Source organism: Gigantopelta aegis, chromosome 3 (assembly GCF_016097555.1).
Source record: "Gigantopelta aegis isolate Gae_Host chromosome 3, Gae_host_genome, whole genome shotgun sequence".
In the NCBI taxonomy this organism is placed as follows: Eukaryota; Metazoa; Mollusca; class Gastropoda; order Neomphalida; family Peltospiridae; genus Gigantopelta; species Gigantopelta aegis.
The window spans coordinates 68325857-68347814 of record NC_054701.1 but is presented as its reverse complement, the minus strand read 5'-3'; the positions used below and the strand labels follow the sequence as shown (position 1 = coordinate 68347814).

The 21958-nt window shown below is 34.5% G+C and overlaps 1 protein-coding gene across 1 annotated transcript in view; it reads right to left on the bottom strand.

The window, feature by feature from the left end:
• Positions 1-21958, bottom strand: part of LOC121368930 (protein KIAA0100-like) — an 83111-nt gene that overhangs the window by 29345 nt on the left and 31808 nt on the right. Inside the window, exons 19-35 of the mRNA XM_041493692.1 lie at positions 20483-20563; positions 19686-19933; positions 17799-17910; positions 15652-15740; positions 14325-14394; positions 13756-13857; positions 13017-13076; positions 10564-10657; positions 9627-9837; positions 8819-8991; positions 7802-7900; positions 6336-6602; positions 5590-5686; positions 5097-5190; positions 4572-4709; positions 3610-3701; positions 2346-2598 (exon numbers count right to left, since the gene is read on the bottom strand). Of these exons, the coding sequence (XP_041349626.1) occupies positions 2346-2598; positions 3610-3701; positions 4572-4709; positions 5097-5190; positions 5590-5686; positions 6336-6602; positions 7802-7900; positions 8819-8991; positions 9627-9837; positions 10564-10657; positions 13017-13076; positions 13756-13857; positions 14325-14394; positions 15652-15740; positions 17799-17910; positions 19686-19933; positions 20483-20563 (2280 nt within the window). The remainder of the gene's footprint in view (positions 1-2345; positions 2599-3609; positions 3702-4571; positions 4710-5096; positions 5191-5589; positions 5687-6335; positions 6603-7801; positions 7901-8818; positions 8992-9626; positions 9838-10563; positions 10658-13016; positions 13077-13755; positions 13858-14324; positions 14395-15651; positions 15741-17798; positions 17911-19685; positions 19934-20482; positions 20564-21958) is intronic.

Sequence of the window (21958 nt, the reverse complement as noted above, 5' to 3'; positions counted from 1 at the left end):
GATCGGTTTTGGTAAACTTAGATGTCAACATTAACTTGAGTTGTTTATGATGATTCTGTGAATGCTAGAACATTATAGAATAACAATCAAACATGTTCAGATGTCATAAAGGAAATATTCAACGAAAATTACTTTGATGATACAGGCTTAGAAGAAACTGATGGTAAAGCAGCCCATTATATTCATAAAATACTAATTTGTCTAATTTTGCATTAATGATGACATCAATAGGTAAATATGAGAAAATGCTTTTGAAAAAAAAAAATGCCAGTAAATATAGCAAGAAAAGATAATTTAATATATATTTTAATAAAAATAAAAGAAATAAACCAGACAGTGGATTGATAATTTTATTAATGTTATATTTATAAAGAAGAAGAAATTTTCTCTCTTCTTTTTCCTAACTGGACATGTTTATCCTTAGATGACTGGCTTCCGAATGAAATAGTGTGCAATAATTTGACAAAGTGCCATTAACAACACACTAGTATTGCCATCAACGACACACTAGTATTGAGAAACCTTCAATAAATATCTACCGATGTTTGATTCTGTCAATATATTGTGTCAATCAAAAACTTGCTCCAATATCACACACTAATGATCAATAATATTGTTAATTTTTATAACTGACAATATTATTGTCAATAAAATTGATCGTGTATGGGCCGCTTTAGGCTCAATCATTATTCAGTGAAAGTGAAAATTAACCAGGTGAAAACATCAGAAACAATAATGTCAGTTATCGCATTGAGGGATTTCTTTAAATATAAATTGAGTTCTGGTGGGTGTATACTAACAAATCAAATCCCATAGACGACAATGTGGCTGAAATTCCAAACTGCAGCATATCAATCAACATAAACACCATGGAAATAAATACTACCACCTCCCATCCTTAATGTGAATCATACAAATCTGGGGGTCAAGCTATTCATTTCAGAGATAACGGGTAGTGTCTATGACTACTTTAGTTCCGCACAAAACCTGAGTACTTCTTTTTATAGGTACCCCATACATGTTTCAAGCACAAGGCTACTTGATACAGTAGTATTGGATGAAATAAAATTGCCTAAATTTTTTTGCACAGATGAAACTAATTCTTTTTTACAACCAACACACTCACATTTATCACCAATCACAGGACTTAACTTCTCTATCAAAAGTTTGGTGCACTTCGAACTTTGACCCAGCTGGAAGTTATTTGGTTTAGTACTACCTGGTGTAAATTTTTATTAGGGTAATTAGACATACTAGAATGTCTCCTAAGAATATTACATACAGAGCAAAACAGTGTTAGGGTAGTTGTGCTTTTGTACAATCTGAGGTTGAAAAATGTAGGTTCAAAATGAAAAAATTTATTTTCGAAATTTCTTCTTTTGCGTTCAAGCTATAGTTGATCATGCTTTAGATTTGAAGTCCGGTTGTGGTGATCCATGGGGACAACATCACTTCGATATATCCATCTGTTTCATGATCATAGAGCTTGGTGCATGTACAGACATTTCCTTTCGGTTTCCACACTAATGCTGATGCATAGCTTCTGTACTCTGACTTCAGTGGACTTGGTTTGAGTTTCTAGTTTTCCTTCTCCTACGAGAGTTTCCTTACTAGGATTCTGAGCCTCTCCAGCCCAGTTTTGATTTTGGAGTTTGCTTCTCCTAGACAGTCGTCTTCTCTCTGTCTGTCCAGTCCATATTAGTCTAGTCTCTACTCTTTGACCAGTCCAGCTTGGGTGACCCTACCAGGAGCTGATGCTCCAGCTGGCATAGCTCTCTGAGTCATTGATACATGCAAGCTACCTTACCACGTCAAGGAATGGACCAGGAGATAGTTGGAAAGTTCGTTCAATGATTTATTTTTTTATGTAAAGCTGTATGCACAAGAGTTAAAGGATTCAAGTATATGTTAAGGTCTAAGAACACAGACAACTATTAAACGTCAGTGATGATGATGCACCTCAAAGACAATACCAATACTATTGTGTAACTTGTGTATTTTAAATGCCAATTGATTGTGACATTCATCAGCATACCATGTGTACTATATGTTTAAACCCAACCAAGTATTTGTAGTTTGTATGTAATGGCTGAAATTAAAATTTTGAAATTTTTACAGTATGGGCTAGGAATGCTTTTTAAAGTGCCTCTATCTACTTAAGATTCAGGCACGCCCATCCCGGGTTCAACCTCTGACTCGCCAGTGACCGATCCCAAGATGGGAGGTTACAGTATGTAACATCATCTCATTGAGAGGCATTTATATAGTCGATCCACTTCATTTATTTGAATAAATTTATTTGAATAAATATTGTTTTAAAAAAAAGACAAAAAAAAGACACATACCATGTCCTCGTTGACTTCATCTCCAAACTTGCAGAGCCACGTCTTCGTTGTTCCCAGCTCGCAGGTGAGGTACTTGATGCTCCAGTCAGACCGGGGTCTGTGACACAGCCCGTCCTCGATGGGCTCCAGCGTCAGCTTGTTACACATATGCATCACGAATGACTCGGACAGCAGCTCGGCTCCGTGGGGGTTGGAAAACGACATCCAGTACCAGATGGAGAACTGGTGGAAGTTCACGTGCAATTTAATCTTTCTGTAAAACAAGAACTTTAAATTAAAAAAAAATTTAGAGAGAGAAATGTTTGGAGTAAATTTGGATATTTTTTTTTATATATATGTAAATATTTAGGATTCCATCTCAGAAATGTTATAATGTACGATATTATAATTCAACAGTGAATTTGGGGAGATTTTTTTAGGTCACAGCCACAAAAATCGTAAAAATGGTGTAATTCAGATATTTAAGATTCTATCTTATAATCTTACGCTTCCAACCCAAATTCTGGGATTTGCAGAAGCACGGAATCCTATTAAATTCATAGCCTGATAATGTAGATTGTGTGTGTGTGCATGTGTGTGTGTGTGCATGTGTGTGTGCATGTGTGTGTGTGCATGTGTGTGTGCATGTATATGTGTGCATCTGTATGTGTGTATGTGTGCATGTGTATGTGTGCGTGTGTATGTGTGCATGTGTGTGCGTGCATGTGTATGTGTGTGTGCATGCATGTGTGTGCGTGTGCATGCATGTGTGTGTGTGCATGTGTATGTGTGTGTGCATGTGTATGTGTGCGTGTGTATGTGTGCATGTGTATGTGTGCATGTGTGTGTGCGTGTGCATGTGCATGTGTGTGTGTGTGTGTGTATGTGTGCGTGTGCATGTGTGCGTGCATGTGTGTGCGTGTGTGTGTGCATGTGTGTGTGTGCATGTGCATGTGTGCATGTATATGTGTGCGTGTGCATGCATGTGTATGTGTGCGTGTACATGTGTGTGTGCATGTGTATGTGTGCATGTGTGCGTGTGTGCGTGTGCATGTGTATGTGTGCATGTGTATGTGTGCGTGTGCGTGTGTGTGACAGAAAGACAGATTAGGCTGTGGTATCAAACGGATTACATTCTATGAGCCAGCTGTTAATATCATTTCTTCCTGTTATTTCTATTTTTAATGATTTCACTACTGTATGAATTCTAATTCAATAAAATTATTTAATAAAATAAAAATATTATATACAAGTGTCTGACACCTGCTCTATGACATCAACTCACTTGTAATGCCTGGTGAGCTGTGGTTTCCTTGGAGTTGTGTTATTAAAGAGTTTACCACGCCGCACTGGTCTCGTCACACTGAACATACAGTTCTGAAGGAAAACAACAACAGGGGACACCATTTCAAATCTTAATAAACGGAAGAAAATCAGCTCACATGGTTTTCACCTAGAAAAGCTTATCTTTTTTTTTTTGGACCTGAAACTTGCAATGAAAAATTATAATTAAAGTACTTCCAGCTGATAGTGTAAATTTAAGCAAAATAAAATATAAACATAAATATATTCTATTGCAAATCATTAAATGTTCAAAATCAGTCTTAAAACACATGAATCAAGTTCTGGTGATTGTGAAGTATGAAACTTTTAAGAGTGTTTAATGTGCACATTCAAAGCAAACTGTTGTAAGCGCATGCCTGTCCACCCAGGACAGGACTAGTGTTAATGGTTCACTATATAACCGACTGGCGGCTCTTATGCATTTAAAGTTGCACAACAGACACTTGTGTTTGTTATCTACATCACTGAAATTTCGTTTACAATATATTGTGGGCACATTCCAGCCCTATTGAAAGATGAATTAGAATGTGTGTCAAAAGATGCAATTCTGAACAAATATAAGTTTAATATTTTGCATATTCTTTCATTCTGAGATTCCCAAGATACCTTAAATCCTAGTTAAACTCATAAAAATTAACAATTATCAGAAAACGGCTCTAATTGTGAAAAATATGCTGTAATGCTTTTAAAATATGGTATGTCACTTTAAAAATAAAAAGTTTTACTTTTATCTTCAATATATGAAAAAAATATGTTTTGCATTCAAAAGAAATGTTCTCAAATTGTTTCAAATTCGGCAATTGCAGATGAAATGAATGCTTGAGCTTTTGTTGATAAAAACTGATATCCACTCATTCACTGGTTCTTAATAATTGAAAATTTAATTAGGCAAACTTCAATTACCTGTATTTTTTTCATGAAGCGCAAACTGCTTGCATACAATTTACAACTTGGGATATCCATGCCTTTGCTTGCTTTTATGTCAAGACTGACGTCCAAGTTTAAATTCTCAGATCTGAATGCTCGGAAGGAATCATGTTTCTGTAAATAAATATAAGTATAAAAACTGAAATTACCGGTACTTCAGTCATGGAAGAGAAAACATTAGTTAAAACAAATGCAAAAAATAAACACACACACACCATCTACCATCAATCCCCGTCAGTGGGCCCATTGGGCTTATTTCTAGTTTTAGCCAGTACACCATGACTAGTATATCAAAGGCTGTGGTATGTGCTATTCTGTCTGTGGGATGGTGCATATAAAATATCCCTTGCTACTAATGGGAAAATGTAGCAGATTTCCTCTCTAAGACTGACTATATGACAAAATTACCAAATGTTTGACATCCAATAGTCGATGATTAATTAATCAATGGTGTGTTCTAGTGATCTTGTTAAACAAAACAAACTTTTAACTTTTACATACCTCCATGGAGTAGTCTGGAACCTTGTCTGGGGCACAAGGCATGACAGCGTGATGGTCGTTTGGGTCTCCAAGACACAGCCATTCAAGCCGGATACTGCAAACAAATAAAACACAATGTCAATTATTATAATACATGTACATGTTGACCAGCTAATATTTCAACTGTATAATGTAGGGAAAGGTTTTTATATAGGCTATGCCTGTTGACCAATCCCATCTGTTAATATAAACAGAAATAAATATTGTTTAAACCATAAAATGTTTGATTATTATTATCTTAAACAGAAATAGCAAAGTTTTGATTAAGATGATCATATAAAATGGAATTGTACGTAGCATATATTATCACAAATTAAAACTCAGCATTGTCAGCAATATATTTAAAACAAATGATATAAGAAAAAAACACTGAAAACGTCTCTTCTTTTTTTAAATTATTATTATGAAATTAGTTATTGTTTATCAAGGCAGTCTAGTTTTTCTTGATATTTACCAAAAACGCAGATTAGGAAAGTGGAACAATTTGCAATCATCATATTTGGATGCTGTCCTGGCATGAATATCAAGGTCACCTTTTAAAACCCACTTGGCTAAACAAAAAGAAGCAGAAAAAACCAAATCTTCAGTTTTAAACACAAAATACCTTTTAAGTAGCTGCAACAAAAGATCAGAAACAAAACTGATCATGAATAAAAACATTACAATTCTTTATTATTTTTGTTTTATTTCCTTTATCCAACACTCTTAAAAATTGTCCACCTTTATTTTTCAACCTTAATTGGGCTCATCTTCCTGTTTAAAAACTCATTGGGAATTTTTATTTTTTTTATCACTTGCCATCCACCCACCCCGTAATACATATACATCAAATTCCTACAAATAACAGGTGTCAGAAAAACATTTTTGGACACTTTTAAGTGATGTCAGTCCTTTACATTGGAAAATATCGGGCAAGAGATAAATTACTCACTTCATAAGCTGCAGGATGTTTATGACACTCAAGGAAGATAAATGTAAATGATACCAACTTACATGTAATAATAATAGCTTAAGGATGTATCAAATAGTGGCGCCAACTGGTTCAAACCACCAGTTAAATTGAGTGCTGTTACCATATTTTTGGCAGACAATAAAAAAAATGCTCCCAAATATGAAATCAAGGGGTGCTTGCTTGGATGTGCAATAGCATGCACAACTGCACACCTCAGATGTGAAAGATTGTGATATAAAAGTAGATACCATTTGTCCAGTCCACAATGACGTTACTCCAGATCCAGTCCATGAGCTCGGTGGTGTTGTACGGGTCAAACGATGCGTGGTACTGCCAGGACATCTTCTCGATGGACATGGTCAGTCGACCGTGAAAGAGCAGACGCACTTTGTCCCAGAACGGCAGTGGACAGCTAGGATCCGTGGACGGCTTGTTGATCAGATCCATGCTGCTGTTGAACAGAGCTACGGCGGGTTCCCAGCACACACCATAGGCCATGGTGAAATTAGCAATGTCTACAAAAATAAAACCACAGTTAAAAAGTTTAAAGTCGGTAATGTTTAACAACACAACTAGAGCACATTGATTTATTAATCATCAGCTAGAGGATGTCAAATATTTGGTCATTCTGACATAATTACTATCTTAGAGAGAAAACCAACTACATTTTACCATTAGTAGTAAGGGATCTTTTATATGCATATTCCCAGACAGGACAGCACATACCACAACCATTGATATACAAGTTGGGGTGCATTGGTTTTAAAAAGACAAATTTAGTTAGCAAACAGAAGACACAAGTATAGCAAGAAGATGAAAATTACAAAATATTAAGAAATATTTTTTTTTAAAGTGTCTCTGCTCAAACAAAGTGAAAGGCAGTTTTATCATAACTTTTTTACTTTTATTTATTCTGTAACTGTAATGAAGGATTGATTTCTTTATTAAACTTGTATTACATATTTAGGATTTGTTATGACTAAGCAACTAACCAGTAAATGTTTTATTTTATTGCTTGTAATATATTCATACTGTAAAATGTTGGGAGAAGCCTTTATATAGACTAATGATTGTTGGCCAATCTCCAGACTGCTACTGTTTTTGAATGGCAAAAAAAAAGTTTAAACTAACCAGTGGAAGGTTTTGCCAAGATGATTGTTAATGGATGCTTCTTTTGATGTTTTTATGCAAAACACCAGTAAGGGATCCGTAAACATCAGTTTCTCATTCTGTCTTAGTCATAAAATTATTTTGTTTTCTCTTCTTTGTCTTTAAGACTATTTCATTAAACTACATTTCTGATGTCTCTCATTTTTAAACCTAATGTCAGAAATTTCAGTTTATATTAATTCAAAATTAAAGTTTCTTTTGTTTAACGACACCACTAGTGCACATTGATTTATTAATCATCGGCTATTGGATGTTAAACATTTGGTAATTGTGATATATAGTCTTAGAGAGGAAACCCACTATATTTTTCCATTAGTAGCAAGAGATCTTTTATATGCACCATCAAACAGACAGGATAGCACACAATACAGCCTTTTATATACGTCGAGGTACACTGGCTGGATAAAAAAATAACCCAACAGGCCCACAAACAGGGATTGATCATAGACCCAACCATTTATTAATTCAAAGATTCCCATTCACAATACAGCATACATTAAAAAAAAGTTTGAAAGATTTTTATGTAATTACGTAAGTATCATACCACAACTGAAATCATGAAAAAACTTGAGGGGAGGCAGACTTCTCTCCACAGTAACGTCTCCCCACGGCTGTTCAACTTCGACAACACAAGACCTCTTGGCTACAAACAAAAACACACACTCAAATAGTTTGAAAAATATACAGAGAGGTAGAGTAATATTTTATTATTATCAGAGTAGTCTAGCTTCGGAATCACTGAAACAATATTTGTACAATGCTTAGGTTGTTTTCTCCATTAACAAAAGTATGCAATAAATATGCAGAGATGCCAACCCTAGTTGGAATGTCATAGGGAATAAGAATCCCACTCCCCAAAATAGGAATGTTATCAGTGATGGCTCAGGAGTGCGTTTTTTCGACATTTTGGTAAAGTCAAGTTCACAGCTGTACACAAATGGCAAACATTGGGGCTGTTCGGAAGACTGGTTTATTCTATATCACCACGCTTGCTATGCTTGCTATTCGGAATTCATAAGTTTAAAGAACAAGGCAGGAAACCAATCTACGACTGTTGACGGTGAAGAGTGAAAAAGTTCCATTTCTCTGATGTTAACAACATTTGTGCCTTCCAAAATACAATCCGACACTAAATACACAAAATTAAAAAAAAATTCTAAAAATCGAAATTTCGAACAAAACAATCATAATAGCGTAATCTATGCTTTCAATTCGTAATGATTCCATCAAATTCGTAATGGTTGATATCTCTGAAATATGTTTAACTTCAAACGTTTTAAACCCCACATATCAATGAGCCAAACTGCCATCATACCACGACACTTAAGGGTGTGGTACAAGTCAGTTACCACATAAACTTACTAATGACAAAAACAGTGTGTTCAAGCTGTACTGATGCTTTTAAATGCATCAGTTACAGGGTTTAGAGACCTGTTTTTCTTTTGAGTCTTTAGTTTGCTCCCCCACCCCCATTACTGTGATAATTCTGACCAGTTACCGATAATATTAAATAACAATAATCTTTTTTTTAAATAATAAAAAAAAAAAAAAAAAAAAAAACCTCTTTTGCTAGCTTCCTGTTCTGCTCCGATGAGCCGTCCCCACAGAAGCATGTTCTGTACATCCAACATGGGCTGTGGGTAGTCGCGCAGGGTCACGACCCAGGAGTTGATACTGACGTTCACCGTCCTACACCACAATGTAGAGAACTCCAACCCATCCACAGGATACAAGCTACAATAAACATTGATCTCACCATTTTATCTCATTCAGTGTTTAAACAAACATTGATCTCATCATTTTATCTCATTCAGTGTTTAAACAATAAACATTGATCTCACCATTTTATCTCATTCAGTGTTTAAACAATAAACATTGATCTCACCATTTTATCTCATTCAGTGTTTAAACAAAAAACAATGATCTCACCATTTTATCCCATTCAGTGGTTAAACATAAAACAATGATCTCACCATTTTATCCCATTCAGTGGTTAAACAAAAAACATTGATCTCACCATTTTATCCCATTCAATGTTTAAACAACAAACACTGATCTCACCATTTTATCTCATTCAGTGTTTAAACAAAAAACAATGATCTCACCATTTCATCCCATTCAGTGGTTAAATAAAAAACAATGATCTCACCATTTCATCCCATTCAGTGGTTAAATAAAAAACAATGATCTCACCATTCTATCTCATTCAGTGTTTAAACAACAAAAAATAATCTCACCATTTTATCTCACTCGGTATTTAAACAATAAACCTCTGATGTCACCATTTCAGTATTTAAACAATACACCAGCTACTGCCAGTAGGGCATTAATACCAACATTAATACAGTGACATCATAACATATACAGACCTGTCACTATCGATCTCCTTCATGTGTTTGACAACATTCTCTTTCCCGTGGTATGACCTGTCAGCCAAAGCGATGATCTGCAGGTCTTCCATGAGCCACGTGAACAGCTTGGTCCGCATCGGCATACTGCTGTACAGCTTCTGTGACCTCTGGATGTAGACCTCGGCACTTCGCTTGGCCAGCGACAAGTACAGCTCTTCGCGTTTTCTGACTGCAGGGACAATTTATTTCACTGTGTTACTGTTGTATGGGTTTTTTAAATTAAAACTGCTAAACCTGGGTTAATGAGACAGTCCTGAGTTTGCTGCCATTGTTAATAAATATTATACTAACACATTGGAAATTATTTTCATATTTAGAATATCAGTGTGTGTATATTTAATGTGTTTCTGATCACCCTAATGTTTGTAGTACTGTAGCTTAAATTAAATATTTATTTTCTAATATATAATTTTGTGTGTTTGCATCCCGTAAAAATGCTGTATTTTTAAATTCGAAAAAATACAATAAATTTATTTGGCAGCATAAATGGTAATTTAACCAGAAAAAAGGTCAGATATTCAACACGATAAATGTCAATGGAAATTGTTTGTTTCATGACACCCCAGAACATTTTAAACTATGAATTTCCACACTTGTCCAAGGAAAAGAGGGATATGAAATCTGCTGTTGACAAATAAGCTACTCATACTAATAAAGCAGCAATGGATCTTTTAAATCCAATTTCCCATAGACAAGATAGTATTTACAATGGCTTTTGATGTATCAGTCACGGTACGTCAGTTAAAACAGGAAAAGAAAGAAAAAAGTCCATAGAGGATGCTCGATCCTGCAACCCACTGCACCTCAAGCAAGCATTCTACCATTGAGCTACATCCCACCCAAATAAATATTAAAGACAAGAAAGCAAATTATTAAAAAGTTGTGTGAAACTCACTTGGAATGTGGCCGTATTGCTGATGTTTTTCATCAATCTTTTTATCCAGTAGCAGTTTCCTCGTCTCATTCTGCTCACCTTCATCTTTTAACAGCTATGGAGAATCAATAACACAAAAACAGTTAAAACTACTGGGCTTATGCACATAATATTTTAAACTCATAAAATCTTCACTTACATCTTTAATGGTGTCACCAGTATACAATTTATATGAATTTAAAAGAAAAAAAAAAAGAAATGTTTTATTTAAACGACGCACTCAACACATTTTATTTACGGTTATATGACATCAGACATATGGTTAAGGACCACACAGATACTGAGAGAGGAAAACCGCTGTCGCCACTTCATGGGCTACTCTTTTCGATTAGTAGCAAAGGTTCTTTTATATGCACCATCCCACAGACAGGGTATTACATACCAAGGCCTTTGATATACCAGTCAATATGTACTGGATGGAACGAGAAATAGCCCACTAACGGGATCGATCCCAGACTGACCACACATCGAGCCACCCCCATGACCTTAAAGTTTCAAGACGTTATTAAAATCTTAAGTCTAGACTCTAAAAGCTTTATAAGCATGAGCCCAGGGGCCCATTTCACTAAACATCGTAAGCCTAAGTTTGCACATAAACGTAAATCTACAACTAAAGCACAATTCTTATTACTATAATAGTACAACAAATATAGTTAGAAGAACACATATTTCTCTCTCTTTTTTTTTGTCTTTAAAATATTCCAGCTTCCATAATTATGTAATTTTCTGTATGAAATTGATGCCAAACACGTATAAACGCACGATGTTTAGTGAAATGGGTCCCCGGTCCTTTAAAAACATTGTATGGCACATCAGGCTCAAATCTGTCTTACTCCTTGCATGAAATAGTCAAAAAATTGTTGACATCTAGTAACATGGAATTTATATCTGTGTGTCTAATACCAAGAAATTTGTCCGACAATACAGAACCAACATTTTTTAAATCTTTTACGGAGATGAGTATATACTTTGTGTTCAGATAAAGTGTTTTAAATTATTATACATCGTGACAAGTGAATCAGTTGCGTTTCTACAACAAGTACTACAAAAACTTTGAAAGAAGAATAGGTTATGTAAAACTAGACTGGTGCAAGTGACATGTGAACAAAACAATTGTTCTTTCAATTTTGAGAAAAAAAAACAAGTTTGTTTTGTTTAATGACACCACTAGCGCACATTGACTTATTAATCATCGGCTAATGGATTTCAAACATATGGTCATTTTGACAATCATAGAGAGGAAACCCACTACATTTTTCAATTAGTAGCAAGGGATCTTTTATATGCATCATCCCACAGACAGGATAGCACATACCACAGCCTTTGATATACCAGTCGTGGTGCACTGGAAAAATAGCCCAATGGGCCCTCCGACGGGGATCGATCCTAGACCGACTGCGCATCAGGCATGCGCTTTAGCACCAGGCTACGTTTCACCCCTTCAATTTTCAGAGACCTAAAAGCATACATTGCCTTGGATTCACCCACCCAGCATATGTGGAAATTAATGGCAAAGCCTGATTACTGTAATTACTGTAAAACACATTTTTATATGACTACAAAATAATACAACTATATCTGTCAGTAAGATGTAATATTATGATATGAAGTTATGAACCCTTTGACTATATATAAAGAGCTCAGCAATATAATCATATTTGTATCCAAATAATGCTTTTTATTCTAAAAAACCCATTTTCATTGAATATACTGTTTCATGAGCAGCAATGTCTCAGACTTGCAGTAAAGACACCATAAATCTAACATTATGTGACACATACCATAAATGCGAGCAAGAAACTAATCTATCACCTAATACCCCTCCCCACACACACACACTCTTACACAGAAACATACTTGTAATACACAGACGGACAGTCGCACACTTCACATATATCAAGGTGTGCTTAGGTAACCCAGGGCTTCTAGAATTTTATTAAAATCCACTAGCCCTGGGATCAGTGATTTTAAAAATGTACTAGCCGTGATTAAAAATTCACTAGCCCTACTTTAAATAAATACAATTTTACTAATAGTAATAATCAGATATGTCACCTAAAGAGGGAGATAGAGATTAAAAATTCACTAGCCCTACTTTAAATAAATAAAATTTTACTAATAGTAATAATCAGATATGTCACCTAAAGAGGGAGATAGAGCTTAAAGACCCTTAGATTGGGGGTCGGAAGACGGGCAGGATATTCATATTTACAAAATAAGACAATGCAGCATTTGACAAGGTTTTTTTTCACTAGCCGTCGGGCTAGTTATAGTAGTTATTTACTAGCCCAGCACAGAATATCAATAACCATGGGAGTGGGGCTACCATAATCTAGAAGCCCTAGGTAACCCTTACAGAAAGATGAACCAATTGTAGGAGTGACCTAAATATGCCTTTAAAAACTGACACTTACTTCATAGTTGTCACCTATTTTCACTTCAAACGTGTCATCACTTAGCTGAACTGAAAATGTCTGTAATGAAGAAGCAAATGGTTAAAAGAAACATTTCTAAAATACTGAAAGGTAAGATTATTGCAGTAAATCAACAAATGGAAGGAACTGGTTTATTTAACGACGCACTCAACACATTTAATTTAGTTATATGGCGTCAGACATATGGTTAAGCATCACACAGATATTGAGGGAGGAAACCCGGTGTTGCCACTTCATGGGCTACTCTTTTCGATTAGCAGCAAGGGATCTTTTATATGCACCATCCCACAGACAGGATAGCACATACCATGGCCTTTGATGTACCAGTCGTGGTGCACTGGCTGGAGCAAAAAATAGCCCAATGGGCCCACTGACGGGGATCGATCCCAAATCGACCGTGCATCAAGCGAGCACTTTACTACTGGGCTATCAACAAATGGATGTTTAGAAACACTTCAGCACATTTTTGAACTGTAACTATTTGGTGTCCAACAGAGTTTACACACTGGGCACTTTGTCTACATCCCAAATGACACTCAGTATCCCGCAGATATTAGATATCTAATGTATAGCAAGGTCTAGACAGATTTAAAAAACAAACAAAAACAGTCAACTCCTGATTAGCAACAATGGGTCTTTACTGGTTGATATAGTAAATATAGAATGGCTATACCGAATGGGAATATAAAAAGACCAGAACGCATACTAAACAACCAACCTTAGTTTTGATCTTGAGATCTGGTGGTAGTTTACTGTCCACTGTAAATTCCTTCTTTTTGATGTGATGTACAAGCTTGAGCCATTTTATGAAATTCACAAGCTGGTCAAATATAAAAAACAAGAAAACAAATTTAAAAAACATAGGATAAATATAAATAATAAGATTCCATTTTTTAAATTTCATATCAAATTTATAGCATGAGTGAAATAATTTGTAATGAAACTGGTATCTTATGAGAACTATGTCAGGGTTCACTGCTGTCAAATCTTGTGTCACACTTCTAGTCACATGCTCTACTGCAATGCAAACACAATGGCTTTTGAATGAAATAAAATGTAAAGCTAGTCTAAAATAATATAAAAGTAATATACATGTACTAGAGTATTTTCTTGTGCATTTAAAAAAAAACTGGGCACATTTATATATTCTGCCCCACATAACTCCTCCGTCCAATGCTATGTTTGCCCCTGATTGGTAATAAATGTGGTGTACAATTTTCAAACTAGGCAAAAATTGCACATAGTAAAAGATTTCTAAGCTAGAGGAAAATTCCACATAATACATACCTCCTCAAAACAAAGAGCAAAACTGTGCTCAAACGGAAAGACAACTTGAAAATGGTCAAAGGAAAATCCCCTAAAATAAATAAGAAATTATCTTAAAAGCTAAGGTTCCAGTTCTTTTATCATTTTAAATATTTCTTTTTAATATATCAGTTACATACCAATTATTGCTTTTAGACTTGTTTTAAAGGGCCTGTCCTGAGTTTGTTGTCACTGTTGAGATGTTGTCAACATTTAACTGACTAACATTACATATTAAATATATTTTTTGTAAATAAAATATTAGTGGCTGTATATAAAATATATTTTTCATTGTCTTCCCAATACATATTTTTTTGTACATACAAAATTATTACATGACCAAATCCAGCTTAAGATACTTACAAACATTAGCATGACCAGGCCTGGTGCTAACAAAACTTAAGACCGAGACTCTAATAGAGTCTGAGACACTAACGTCATGACAACGCCATACAAATTGTATGCGTGTGACGTCATTTGAGATTGAGTCTGGACTCTAAAAGTTTTATAAGCACAGGGCAGAAACACATTAAATATACAGACACAGATATTCTAAACAGAAAACTATATTTAGTATGTGATTTTAGTTGTTAAAAGATTTCATTATTGGAAAACATCTGTATTTATCAGCATACAAAAATAGCTGCTTTGAACACAGTGTACCATATTAAATCAACAGAATATGTGAGTAGATAAGACTCGAAAATTTGTGGTTACACCGTGCAGGACAAATTTGTTGTTGATTACACTGGAAATAACATTCTGGCAATTCATAACAATGTGAAAAAAAAGGCTATATTTCAAGCAAAAAACTAAGTATTAAGACTTTTTTCATCATAACTAGTGCTCTATAACAAGTATATCAAAGGCTGTGGTATATGCTGTCCTGTCTGTGAGAAAGCACTGCTAATTGAAAAATGTAGCAGGTTTCCTCTAAAGACAATCTATCAGAATTATCAAATGTTTGATATCTAATAGCCCAGGGAATATTTTGTTTTCAAAATTTTGATTTAGTGACATTTTTGATAAATTGAAGACTGATTAGCAACTACTGTTTAATGTTTTAAAATTAGGTAGTGATCTCTGTAACTTGTGTAGCGATCTCTGAAATTTGCGTAGTGAATTGTGCCGAGACACTGAACAAAATACTCCCTGTAGCCGATGATTAAATTAATCAATTTGTGCTCTTGTGGTGTCACTAAACAAAATAAAACTTTTAACATTGAGACTGAAATATCATACAATGTTGAAAGAGCAACACGAACCAAGATGTGTTTTGTCACTCTGATTTTCAAGATAAAAATCTCACCATGCACGGTTAGTTTCCAGCTTGAGATTGCCTGCAGTCTTGCGTTCAACAATTAGTGTGTTTGGCGATAACGTTTCAGCCACCATACCCTGAAAATTAATTCAATACACTAACCGATTGGAATTTTCTTTGAAAACTTGGGGTCTCCAAGAAAAATCAGCACTCATACAAAAAACATTCACAGAAATGAATGAAGCCCCCATCTAACGTTAAAAATTCAATCTCAATATCTCAGACCTGTCAACCTTTAGTCAAGAGAAAGCAGGAGGTGTGTGTTGAAAAAGCAGGAGATTTTTTAAATTCACACAATTTAACCCAAAATCGCAAGATTTAAAAAAAACATTATTACAATAAGTTATATGAATACTTTATAATGTCATATATACTTCTTAACCTTAGATCTTGGCATTAAAAAAAAATATATATATATATAATTTTTTTTTTTTTTTTTTTTAAATATTATTATGATTTAATATATCTTTAAAAAAAAAAAAAAAAAAACTATCAAAAAATCCAGAAATAAAACATTTAATTAGTACATTTACGGTATTACACTTACAGCCTACAGGTTGCGTTACATTATCATTTGTGGTTCGTGTACCTAAGTACCAAAGACAAATTTATATAAATCTTATAAATTAATATTCAGTTTTTACTATAATGAGGAACGGTGGCGTGGTACTTATTTAAAATCATTATAATGATGCAATAAACATTGTATTTTCATTAATCATAAGTAAAACCTCATTACGGACATCGTGTGAAATATACCGGAATTATACCCATTTCCGTGAGTAACTTTATGTCAATGTCAAACACAACATTTTTTAATTGTACAAAAATAATTTCTTGAAGTGTAACCAACATTTTACTGCACAAACATACAAAATTAACTGACACAAGTATGTTTATACAGCTAATTGGTCTTTTCGTTGTCTTGCTGTGACATGTGATTTTAACATGCATCGTGTGTATCGCTGTCAACTCGGAGTCTGGCAGTTCAGATCCGTCATAGACTATGACTATGACACAGTTGCATTATGTAATCCAGTGGGAAGACATTTTACAATTCAGAGGTGTTATTAGAACTAAATTGGATAGTTTTGTTTTTTTATATGGCAACACTGAATGTCAATACACAGCCTGTTGAATTAGTGGCAACACGCTTCGTAGCCATTACGATGACAACAAACATTATAATAACACATCATTTTATAAACTCCATGTGCTTTTTTAACAATATAAATAGGTTATCCCACAATTCTCACTTCAGTAAAGGTTAAACAGTCGGGACAATTCGGCCTGCTACATTCTCAGAAGCCGAAAGTAGTCGACATTTTCCGAATGAGAAAAAAAGGCAGAGTTACTTCCCTTCTGTTATTTTGACAAAAGAGGATTGATTTTTTTTTATGCTTACAAAAATGTCATTTAACAGGAGAAACTGTCTCCCGCAAAGGTGATTTGATCAAATACCGGGAGACTCCCGCTGAATCCGGGAGGGTTGACAGGTCTGATATCTTAAGGCGGATAATGAAAGTTATTTGATTTGTTCTGTGATTACCCAAAGTAGGAGACAGGATGAAAGCATATTTATTTCTAGTTTTTTGTACACTATTGCTGAACAATCATAGTCAAAGGTGAATCAAAGACCAGGTTCATTTTAAACAGTTGTTTACTTTTAACATTGTCTTAATTTAAGTCTGTTTTACTCAAAATTCATGCTGACTTTGACTACAATGGGAAACAATAAATAAACCAGAATAAAAACAAAACACCCTATTTGTTTATTTAGTTGGTTTTTAGGGGGTTTTTTTATTGGCTATTCTGGTCCTATGGAATTTTTAAGTTAAGATTCAACCAAGGGACTCAGAGTTTCTGCCAGAGGCTAAAATAGTTATGGCGCCATACCCAAAACTATCTGCAGATTTTTTTTCTTCAAATTAACATTTTGACAAAATTAATTACTCTTATCATTACTGTATGATTTTCTTAACCCTAACCCTAAACTTAATTCATTTTCTTTCTGGGGGAGGCCTCACATACCCCATTGACTAGTTGCATTCTCAATACCATAGCACCATACCCCAAAATTAGTTTTTGGCAGAAACACTGACCCTGTTAAACATTTACACTAAATATGCTCTTACCTTAATCCTGAATATCTTATGTTCATCAAACTTTACCACGAAGTGTTTGATGTCCGCTGCTACATGTGGTAAGGTCGCAGTGAGGACAATGCAGTGTGTACTCATCGATATACTGACAGGACAGAAAAAGATTAGTATAATATGAAACTATTATAGTAAAGCACAAAAGAAACGGGACTATTACTGTACTTCAGTTTTCTTTAATTTTATTTAAAAGTATTCGGTATTTAGTTTTGCATTTATTAAAATGATAATTGTCTTGTCCATTTTGACAGTCTATTTATCAAATTAATTGTATCATGAAAAAACAACTGTGTTGTCCAGCGTATTCAAAACCAAAATAATGTAAAGTAACTGATAAAATGTAAAAGAAACAAATCTTTATCAACAACACATTTCACAATACATTCTACTTGCCTGGTTTTATTTTCATTAATATTTTGCAACAAAATAGTTGTATTTTATTTTGCTTTTAAGTTAACAGTAAAAGCAGGAAATACTGTCATTAAAATGTACACGTAAGTTCAATGCACGTTTTAGACAGGACTTCTAGAATTTTCTAGAAATCCACTAGCCATGGCATCAGTGATTTTCAAAATCCACTAGCCATGGTTAAAAATACTAGAAAGTAAAACAAAACCCCCAAATGTGTTCAAAGTACTTAATAGTTTATAATCACTATTAATAATAGTTAACATGCAAATTTATTTATAAATGCAAATACCATTAACTATTCCAAATAAATTTATATATTTTATTTAGTGTACCATTGAAAAATGCAAACTGTAATTAGACTGCAAAACTGGAGTTTGCCAATAAACACATTTTTTAATTATCTCAAAAGCCAAGTGATATTTTAACATTATCAGCAATGGAAACTAATTTGACTGGTGACCGTTTGCATTACGCCAACAATGTGTTCCTTAAATAGCTAATTATTGAGTACCAGTATACTGGCCTCGTGGTGTTATGGTTAAGCCATCAGGTATAAGGCTGGCAGGTACTGGATTCGCAGCCTAGTACCGTCTCCAAATCCAGAGTGAGTTTAACGACTCTGTGGCCACTGCACTCTCTTCTCTCTCACTAACCTCTAACCACTAACCCTCTGTCCCCGACAGACAGCCCAGATAGCTGAGGTGTGTGCCCAGGACAGCATGCATGAACCTTAATTGGATATAAGCACGAAAATAAGTTGAGAATAGAATAGAATAGTACCACTGGTGTAAACAACAAGGCTACAGTATTTCTTAAAACTTGTTTTTGTCTGTTCAGCTTAGATATGAAATAAAATTAAACTGGGAAGTAGATTAATTTTAGATGGTAGATATAACTGACGATAATTAGATTTTGATATGAGATTGGAGAAACAAAAATGGTGACATTTCTGCAGAAGATTGGGGATGATTTTGTGTTTGGTTTTTTATCTTTTTGTCACTCGCCGATGGACATGGTGTAACAAATTTTTTACTAGCCCTACCATGACAAACACTCACCACAGGTGTCAGGCTACTGTATTCTAGAAGCCCTGTTTTAGGTAACTGATTAGATTTCACATATATTTTATGTAACTGAACAACAATCGGTTGCCAAAGTAAAAATCACATGAACCTACTTTGCGTTTATTAAAATTTTAAAATATTTCCCACCTAACTTGAATTTGGTGAAAATGCTAAAAAGCCAATTCATGAATTAGTATCTTCAATGAACGTTTTTCTCTTTTTTTTCAAATTTATTTTCCTGTATCAAACTACATTTTGATACACAATTAAATACAATTTACTACATTGCTAACAGCACTTTTTTTTTGTCAATTTGAAAGTTATACATTAGTATTATTTCACTTTTAAGTAGTAGACATTGAAATTTCTGCTTTTAATGATTCTTTACCTGTGGTCCTTTGAAAGTCGAAGAGCTAGATGAGTTTCAGCTTTTATCAGGACATCAACAGAAAGTTTCTGCTTCTCCCCAGAACTAACTGGATTTTCTACCGGCGGAGTTGCCTCTCTTCCTTCTTCCAGTTTCCGTTTGAGACTCCCTCTGAGCAACAGAGCATCTTGAATGGCCTGATTTAAACACATGTGACAGTGGGTTGCCCACACTAGAACCAATTCCTTCTGGACGTAAATTTGCAGAGACTAAAATAAAAAATATATTTTGCAAGATATTTGTTTAATGACATCTCAGATACTGTCTCATCAGACTAGTTCAAGGAAATTTGTTTTAGCACCTGAATTAAAAAAAAATGTACTACAAAAAGATAAAATAGTTATGCTTATTAATATTTTATCTTAAATGGCTCCCCACAATCTAAGTTAGGGGAGCAATTAATCACTAAAAACATTTCATAGTGAGGTCTGCAGTCATATATATTTACCCAATACACAAAAATGTATTAATGTCATTTTGATTTAAACGCAATTTAATTTAATATGAAACATTAACATGAAACTTTAACATGAAACATTAACATAAAACTTTAACATAAAACTTGAACACATGAAACATTAATGTGAAACTTTAACACGAAACTTGATGCCATCGACACTAACAGTCAGAAAAATAATACCTTGTAAAGGTGAGGCAATAATACAGGTACATTCAAACAAGTTAACAGCTAATAGAAGTCAAACATTTGGCAACTGTTAGCCACGTCTTCTGTACATTCATAAAGCAGTTTCAAATACCTGATCCTGGAACTTCACTCTGATTTCCTTTATATGAACAACAGGATCGGAAAGCTTTGCTGAGGGCAACAGTTTAAATTCCTGGAAAAAAAACCCTACTTAGATTATATCGGCACATGGCTTTTCAGCTATCATTAAAAAATCAGGTGACAGTTTTTGTCTCCCATATATTTGATTAGAATAACACATTACAATTACACGACTTGTAAAAGACACTTTTTATCTAGATTTAATTTCAGAAACCGTATCTATGAATAGAACCAAATTTCTTCATAAAATATATGATTACACTGATGCTGGTTAAGAACTGAACCTATTAAAAATTGAATGTGATAATGTTTTACGTTCATGGAAGTATGAACCACAGAACTGCTCAACACAAAGTATGAATGATGTAGAGCATTAGCGTGAAGCTGTTCATACTAAAATGTGAAGTTCTATAGTGGTTCTGTGATTCATACTTCTATGAACGTCAAAATTTATATTCGATTTTTATAATTCCAAATGTACACTGTCAACTATTTCATCAATATAAACTACTAAGAAAATTACAATCAAATTCTTTCTTCAGGAAATTAATGCATAGAATAAGGAGAATCCCCATTCAGCAGTTTGGCTTTTTCCATTAATAACATTTACTGATTCAAAGTTAACAAATAACATAAACAGTTAATTTAATCATTGGAAATAAAGAAACAGATGAAATAATTTATTTAGTTTTCTCATCAGTGCCAAAATTAGTGCAAAACTACAGTTCACGGAGTTATGAACATCAGGTTTTTTAATCAGTAGACAAATTTACCTATGGTATTTACCCCATAGCAAGTGAAACTCTCCTGAATAGCTGTGCATATTTAATTGTTTACAATAAATGAAGGTGTCTACTTTTGTCTATGTTTAAATCTTAAACACATCTAAAATACTTAAAACAACTTTCTGAACTGGTCACATGAGACTGAAACTTCATTTCAATTAAGGTTCAAGCATGCTGTCCTGGGCACACACCTCAGCTATCTGGGATGTTTGCCCAGGACAGTGGGTTAGTTGTTAGTTATTAGTGGTTAGTGAGAAAGAAGAGGGTGTAGTGGTCTTACACCCACACTAAAACTCGCTCTGGGTGGGGGAGCTGGTACTGGGCTGCGAACACAGTACCTACCATCCTTATGTCCACTGGCTTAACCACGACACCATCAAGGCTGGGGGTGGGTGGGATGTAGCCCAGTGATAAAGCGCTCGCTCAATGCACGGTCAGTCTGGGATCGATCGCCATCGGTGAACCCATTGGGATATTTCTCGTTCCAGTCAGTACACCACAACTGGCATATCAAAACTGTGGTATGTACTACCCTGTCTGTGGGATAGTGCATATAAAAGATCCCTTGCTGCTAATCGAAAAGAGTATCCCATGAAGTGGCGACAATGGTTTTCCTCTCTCAATATCTGTGTGGTCCTTAACCGTATGTCTGACGCCATATA